At 32.5% G+C, this 8,318-nt stretch overlaps 1 protein-coding gene across 2 annotated transcripts; it reads left to right on the top strand.

The window, feature by feature from the left end:
- The first annotated feature begins 2,037 nt into the window (after positions 1–2,037).
- LOC108216279 (protein cornichon homolog 2) lies at positions 2,038–6,751 on the top strand. Of its 2 annotated transcripts, XR_001806062.2 has the most exons (5): positions 2,038–2,220; positions 2,526–2,707; positions 3,854–3,976; positions 4,098–4,251; positions 6,438–6,751. XR_001806062.2 is itself a non-coding variant. In XM_017388993.2 (4 exons), the coding sequence occupies exons 1-4, from the start codon at positions 2,146–2,148 to the stop codon at positions 6,508–6,510; spliced, it is 453 nt and encodes a 150-aa protein (XP_017244482.1). In that variant the 5' UTR covers positions 2,040–2,145; the 3' UTR covers positions 6,511–6,751. The 2 variants fall into 2 exon arrangements, 1 of the variants encoding a protein (XP_017244482.1); XM_017388993.2 differs by lacking the exon at positions 4,098–4,251 and having other exon boundaries at positions 2,040–2,220.
- Positions 6,752–8,318: the final 1,567 nt, after the last annotated feature.

Below are 8,318 nucleotides of genomic sequence, written 5' to 3'. Positions count from 1 at the left end.
CAATGCTTGTGTAGAGTGTAGTTGATTGTGTGTGGAAGTTCTGGTAATTTTCTCTGTGAACCACAAGTTGTAGAACTAGATGAAATAAAGCTGCCCAGATTCCTAGCAAGCCAAAAAATCTCACTTCCTTTTCTTGTTGGCGCTACCCATCGATTTCAAATGCGGTCCTGATGTGTGATCCCACTCGGTGTACAATATGTGAAAGATCCTAAAACACAATACAGACATCCTTGATCCTACTGTACTATCAATATGAGAAGCCTTAAGCGTGCTACCAGACTCGCCGATAATTTAAAACTCATAAATTGTTTCTCGTATGCATTAACTATAATTTGGCTCGTTCAAATCAGAAAAGTTGCACTCGTGAGTTGTTGAGTGAGGAATACAAATCTCTTCTTTCCATGCTCCAACTACTATTCGTTGGCATGTGTTAAGTGACCAATTCTTCTAGAATCTCATGATGTTAGGAGGAGTATTTATCGGGATCATATTATATTCAAGCATTCCCCTCACTCGAAAGTCCATTATTGGGTCGAAAGTGGATCACGGACGAATCTTGCTCTTATACCATGTTAAGTGATCAATTATCCTAAAATCTCGAGGTGTTAAGGAGGAGGACTTACCATGATATGACGAGGATGGCTATCCCTGCCCTGATCCCAAATTTAAGACTGATTCCCAATATGTAATGTTGAAATGCATTATAATTACCGATGCCGAGATTTAAAACATTGGTAAGATTATACTCGCGATATTCTTGCCCATATTAACCTATAGATTTCAGCCCTCTAGAATCATTGTCACACGCATGAAGACTGAACTGGCATCCCGCAGCATGACACTCCTCAGTATCGGAGGTTGCAACTCGGACCATTCTTTTTATTTGTGCAAAAACGAAACTGACCCTTGTAGTTTAAATTAATTATAAATATGAGCATCCTAAATGCATGTTTTGCATTACAATGCATGTGTAGGGCACCATATTTTAAACATTTGTGTTCAAAGTGTCTGTATATTTGAAGGAGCCTGAGTAGAATATGCTATATTGAGCAGAAGGTAACATGCATGAATCATGATGCATGCTGAACAATGATCAAACATATTGGGAGTTGCCGATTCACAACCGCGGTTACATGTTTCAACTTTCAATTCAAACAAGAGCAGAGACCAATTCACATATTTCCTGGCACATATTACAGACTTTAAACCCACTTGAATTTTAAAACGATCGCAGAAACAAAGCGCTCGTGATAAGAATTGTGAAAACATGAACAACTGATTACCCTGGAAAAGCGTAACATGATTACCCTGCTGTTTTGGTGTTGGGTTGGAGATGCTCTCTTAGGAAGCTGTTACAAATTCTAAACATACTCGTTTATAAACCGGGCCTATTTTTTTAAAAACATAAATTTATTTTAATAATTGGGGTAGCTCGCTTAAAAAAATTATATCTATTTATTTTGCGATATTTAGAATATATAAAATATAAAAATTATAGTGTAATTACAAAAACTATTTCTATTTAATTTTTATAAAATCTTATTGTACTTTGTTTGGAATGCGAAAAGAGTAAAGAAAATATTTTATTTGAAAAATCTACTTCTATTTGATTTAGAACATTAAAAATATATATTTTATTTTATATTAATTAAATATTATATATATATATATATTTTTTATTATTAAATAATCTTGACTGTTTATTAAATAATAAAATTTACTAGTTCATATGTATCACTCAATTATACCAAATAATCAAAATATCCTCATTATACTTAATATATATAAGAAAATAATTAAAAATATAATATAAATGATTGAATTGGGTAAAACCTTGAAGTAAATATTTATTTATACTATAATTTTAATAGTCGATACCCATGGTTCATCTAAAATTATAAATTAAAATATATAACAAAAAGAAGAAAATTAGTAGTTCAAAACTTTTAATATAAGTTTAAAAATATAAATCAGTGAAATTAAAATATATATTTATTATGAGAAAAGCGGGTGAATTACGGCGGTGCACAGGCGGAGCTTAGTTAAAGTAGAATTCAACTTGAGAGTAATCAATTCAAACCAAACCGCTACCCGACCCGGTTTCACAAATTCTTGAAGAGCATACCACTAGATCACTAAGAATCAATGGCTTGGGACCCTATTTTCTGGTTAATTTTCTTCGTAATGAACATAATTCTCATCGCATTAACCATCTACCAGGTAATTATTTCATCTTTAAACCCTAGTGTCATACTTTTTATTTAGATTATTATATTTTCTAGATATTCTTGTAATATCACAGACCCAGATAGTTTAAATTAATTAAGAAGAATATATTTTGTCTACTGCTTTGTTAGGATCATCTCAATCTGTGTTTGTAATATTCAGCATCCTAATGGCATAAAAAGATTGTCTTTTTAGTGTTTAGGGATAGTCTTGATTGTTAGCTAATTTGCAGTGAGCTTGAGCTCTTCAGTTGTAGAAATTAACTTTGTCTAGTGATTTACTGATATCTTTTTCATCAGATTGTCTGCTTATCGGACTTGGAGGCCGACTATTTAAATCCATATGATTCTTCATCTCGCATTAACTCTGTGGTTGTCCCTGAGATGGTAGTGCAGGGTGTGCTCTGTGCTTTGTTTCTTTTGACGGGGAATTTTTATATGTTCTTGCTTACACTCCCAAATGCTTGTTATAATGCCAGATTGTAAGTCTTTTTATCCTTTATGACTAATGCAATTTAAGTGTTTTACTTGTTAGTCTATACTAGAAATTAGATCAACTTTGTTCGTCACACCCCATCCTTCCCAGCTCGCCTCATTGAGATAAGAATGATCATATCAAGTTATGTTTTTGCGACAAGTGCACACCTAAAGCAGGTTAATAGGTCTTTTGTCTAAAAATGACCATTAGTTGTGCAAAATGCTTAACATAATGATGAATTATATTTATATAGCACAATGCAGTCAAACTTAAGCCAGGGCTGACCCCAATCTATGGACTTTTTACTAGCACCATATCAATGTGCCGTGAGCTTACGTTACTCATAATAATTTTAAACTGAATACAAATTTATACAATTAATAATAGAACTTCCCTACCAACCAGCTAAAATGATGGCCTTCTCTGAACACTTGTTCGCCACACGTAGCTTCTCAAGATCCTAGCTTTAGCACACTTCTCACTCTAGCCAACCTTTGCAGCTATTAATATTATATATAAATATATAATATATAACTATATAAGTATATATTAAACCAGTCATATCAAGTCTCTGAAAGGATAAGAGCAATTAAATGTGAAAGTTTAAAGTTGTGTTTTACAAGGTTTCAAAGACGTGACAACCGGCAAGTTACCTATAATTAAAGGAGCAACTCACTCACCCACAACTAGGAGAACTATATCTAAGAGAATTGGAAAATAAATAGGGACTAATCACAATTTTATCGAATTACTTAGATATCTCTATTTCTTTCCCTCTTGTCCATAAGCCCCCACACCACATAAACCCAACTAAAGATGGTTTATCAGTCTTCCATAGTTCCATCCATTTTTTTCTCACTTGAGGTGTTCTATAACCAAGAACCGACCATAGACCAAACAGATTCTCTGTTAGTAAAACTCAGAGGAAGTTGGGCAATGTAAGAGCAGAGAATTATCAAGTATCTTGAATTTAGCTAGAAAATAAGACGAGACAATTCCTTCACCACCTCACTTGTCTTTCTTGTGTATGGCCATTAAAGTAGATTTGCAGCACACCTTTACTCCTATTAAAATATTTGAATATCTTCAATTTTTTGTGCTTGAAATATTACTCATTTTCGTCATAATTGTTTTACAATCTGTATTTCAGATTTATGAAGCAACAACATCTGATTGATGTGACTGAGGTTTTCAGATCTCTCGATGCTGAAAAGAAGTATAGACTAATCAAGCTAGCATTTTATTTAGTACTGTTTGTTGTAGTTCTAATCAGGTTGGCCTCAGACTCTCTCTCACCTCCTCCCTTTTATTTCTCTCTCTATTATGTTGTGTTGTATAGTGCATACATCCAGCTTTGTCTTTGCTAATTTAGTGTTTAATTCTGTTTGGGTTAGAACTATTGGTTCCGGAGCACTGTCTACCATGATTTCTCTCTTCCATGTCAGTAATGAAGAATTAGACATTCGCTCGTCCATCCTTGAATTCTAGGGTTTGCACCACCAGATGTCACCGTATACTACTTTGTTGCTTTTCGCCCTTAATAATAAGGTTGGCGATCTATACGTTAGGATGATTTCAGGTTTTTTAAATTTGAGATTTTCTAAAGCTGATATAGTATTAGAATATTTTCTCCTTCGGGATTGATATATGAATAAGGGTAAATCTGTTGTAAATCATAGGCATGGCTCCTGATTTATGCACATTTGTTTCAATTAACAAGAGTTTTAATGTGTTAAGCCATGTACATTTTTGGCTTGAAATTTAATGAACGAAACAAAGGAATCCTGCAAGTTTCTTTCTGTGTTTACAATTGAGATGTTAGTTGTTTTGACTGTGTATTCTATTTGGTTTTGGTGAATGGTTTCTTATCCTGGATGACCTTAAGGCATGTGCAAGTTCTCTTATCTGCTTTATACAACCTATAAATAGCATAGAGTAACATAAATGCATGGCCAGCTTCAGTAACATAAGTACAATTGATAGGTGGCAAGTACCAAAGGTGTCTCTTGTCTAGAGTACCCAGTGATGGAGCTACACAGGGGCTAGTGGAGACTATAGCCCTCGTTAGGATAAGAAAAATATCATAATATTTAGTAATAAATCTTTCTAACCCCTCTAGAATAAGGAAATAGAGTAATATTGGTATAAAATCTTTTTTAGCGTTCACTTAAATTAATAAAACAATCCATTATAAATTCTTATACCGTATATTTATAGATTTTCTTATATTATATTTATTTTCATATTATTGTATGTATATATATCTTCTATTAATTTGAAATATTACTTATAAGTTATACTTTAATTAGCCTCTTATTATGAAAAAGTAATTTTTAAAAAAAAATCTAAAAATATTAGTATTTTTGTACTTTAAATTTTATTTTATTTTCATTATATACATAAATCACATAATAATCCATATTATTATACTTAAATTTATTCACTATCACATTAACAACTTAAAATATAATCATACTAACGATTTTATTTAATTGATCTAAGTAGAATTTTCAATTTTTCACCTTCATAATAAAGAATAACCATTAGTAAATTAAAATTTATCTAGTGTTGTTACTTTTCCTATTCAATGCAATCACTTTACTAAATAACACTTCAATATTTATTTTCATATTATCAAATCTTGTTTAAACTATTAAGATTCTAGTAGGAGTAAAAGAGATCAGATTAAAATTTCAAATAGTAATTTCTCCATTACGGAATATTAATGAACTTATATAATTTCATAAGCTACCACATTAGGTGATACGTAATAAAAAACTTAAAGCCAATCCTTTACTCATCCATCTATTCCTACCATATACCCAAATTAATTTTCTTTATTCTGAACTAATCATATGTGCGTGAGTATACACACACACACAACAGTTAACATAAACACAAATTACCATACAACATTTTTTATGTCAAAAGCAACTGTGCAACCAATCATGCTTAGAATAGGAGATTACACGGAGCAAGCATATGCTCATCAGTAGTAAGGATAGTAATTGGGTGCCTGTAAATTTGGTACAGTAACTTGGGTGCCTATAAATTTGGTGATACGGTTGTGGTTTTGATATAGGTATAAAGTTGTAGCTACAAATTTGTATCGATTAGCCAGATTTTCAGGTTGAGGCGGGGTCAGAAATTGGTGATTCTCGCTTCTCGCGTCTTCCATGAAAGATTTTTTTCTTTTTCAATTTTTTTTTCAAATGTTGAATTCTTAATTTGGGTATAGCTAAGGCCAACCTTGAACAATCAGCAAGAAGATTAATCAGGATGATAAAGTTTGAAATTGGAATACACATTCAACTTCTTTAAAGGTGAAAACAGAATCAGAAGAGATGATGATGAGATGAATGAGTAGCAGGATCGATTTGAAAAAAAAGGTTGAGTTCATTATGTTAAGATTCAATGGGTTTTCAGTTGGGTAGAAGGGTAGGCTTATATTAATGACTTGGGTCATTTGCTTTTGGATCAGATTTTGAGACATGCATGACATGTCCGCCATCCATCTACTCTGTTTATAATGTAACGCCTGTTATCTAACTGCAAATGTGTAATTTTGTAGCGAGTCGACTGCAAGCTTTCCGAGTTAAATCATGATTTAGCCTATTAACCCAAAAAAAGTATAGGTCCCCCTTTATCTAGTTAACTTGTGCCAAGAGGTGGTAGCTACTAATTTGTGTTTGTTTATTTCATTATAATATATAATGGGAAATTGTAATTTGCAGGCTTGTTTTCACAGTAGTCCACCATGCAATAGATCAGGATGGGGGCCTCCATGAATTTGGGATGTTTGATTAATCCACGGATTATTGCTTGTATAACTCTTCTGTAACTTTGTAAAGAAGCTAGGAGGTCTGCATTACTGACATAAGTGTAATCGACCTGAAGCTTCAAAGAATGATGTTAATGACCTGTTTTTAGATATTTGCCTTAACCATTTTTTACTCTAGTCTCACGTGTAAGATATTTGTATACTAGTTGCCCTCTTAAATTACCTTGCCAGTTTTCATGATATATAGGCAAGGCTCATGTTTGTTCTCTTCATTTTGTAATCATTTACCGTTTAGCAACATGCACTGGATGTGAAGTTCCATGATGATTTGGTCATCTGTTTGTTACTATAACCACCCGCCACCCAACATTCATTTCAGGATCCCTGGTTTATATGTCACACATTTGCATCTGTATTATGCTTCTGAAAGTTTTTTAGACGTTTAAAACTTAAATCATTGTCATTCCTACTGAGTTATCCTTGTGACGAGTGACTGGCAACTCGGGATACATGTGTGACATGTGTCCGGTGCTTTGAGCTTGGAAGTAAGCTAGTGGGCATGGTGTTGATATTTTGCAGTTGAGCATGTTGCTTGAACCAAGTTCCACTGGGCTAATGTTTGGCCTGGAAAAAGTTTAAACAAAACAGGAAAGAGCAAATCAATGTCAAATTGCCCCCACCGTTTTGCAACTCCAAACTTTCGGATATCTGACAAAGATCCACGACACGACATGTAAACATCAGTTATGTACAAGTAATAATAGATAGACATATCGTCCAGCTATCATTCTTCTTTTTCCAGCTGGCCAGTACTATTTTCATTTTACCTTGTTGAAGAAGAAGAATAAGTTACATCAAGTCGCTGTCTTTTAAACTTTGGTGGTTATTGGGTTACGTGGGTCCAATGTTTTGGGACCGTAATAAAACCCACTGTGACTGTTGGTTTGAGGTCTTTGGCCCACTTGCCTGCTCCTGAAGTGGATTTGTGTTGTCTTCTTGTTTGCCATTATTGGCCCAGTGGCTCAGAATTATCAAACCCTTCTGGCCCAAATAAATTATTTCATTGGATTTCACCGTTGAAATTGCCGAGCGAACCGGAACTCTTGACTGTTTGAGTTCATGTTTCTAAATTTCTGTAATTTTTAATTATAAATATTAAAATAAAAACTAATTTTTCCAAATTCAAATTTTTGAATAGTAGTTTTTGATTTGTAAGAGTTATTTTGAAATAACGGTTTCAAATTTGGTGTAAGAAATTTTTTTAGTAGCAGGAAAGATAATATAAACAAGAAATTGTCTTGCTGTGAGTTTTAAATTATTTGAAAGGAAATTTTTAATAGTATAAAACCATAATATTAGTTTCATTTTTCAGTTCTAGATTTACTAAAATGACCGTCCGTTTATTAAGGGAAGATAATAATTATTCATACTTTTTAGTTCCGAATTTGTTTGAAATACTTTTAAAATAATTATTTTTAGTTCAAATTCATCATTAGTGTTTTAACTTCAAAAGTTATCCTTCTGCTATCACAATATAAATTGATTGAAATTTTCAGTTTATAAAAAAATTAACAAATTATTAGTATTTTAACCTGACAAACTATCCTTCTACAGTATTGCTTCGAATTCAAATTATCGGAGTTGGGGATATTTATTTAATTGTAATCATAATTTTACCAGTTAGTTTCTTTATACACTTTAATGCCATATAAATTATCAAAACAATGCATAAACTAATAATTTATAATAATTATATTTGTTAATTTGTCTCAGAATTTGTGTCTTCGTCCGAAAGCATACTTATTTATGTACATCTGAGTTCGATAAAAATTTA

The sequence above is a fragment of the Daucus carota genome, chromosome 4, assembly GCF_001625215.2.
Source record: "Daucus carota subsp. sativus chromosome 4, DH1 v3.0, whole genome shotgun sequence".
Taxonomy (NCBI): Eukaryota; Viridiplantae; Streptophyta; class Magnoliopsida; order Apiales; family Apiaceae; genus Daucus; species Daucus carota.
This window is presented reverse-complemented; position numbering and strand designations above follow the sequence as displayed.

Coding starts and splice junctions, on each gene's coding strand:
- LOC108216279 (XM_017388993.2), top strand. CDS start 2,146: ATGGCTTGGGACCCTATTTTCTGGTTAATTTTCTTCGTAATGAACATA. Junction 2,221..2,525: donor TCGCATTAACCATCTACCAG/GTAATTATTTCA, acceptor CTTTTTCATCAG/ATTGTCTGCTTATCGGACTT. Junction 3,977..6,437: donor TTTGTTGTAGTTCTAATCAG/GTTGGCCTCAGA, acceptor TGTAATTTGCAG/GCTTGTTTTCACAGTAGTCC.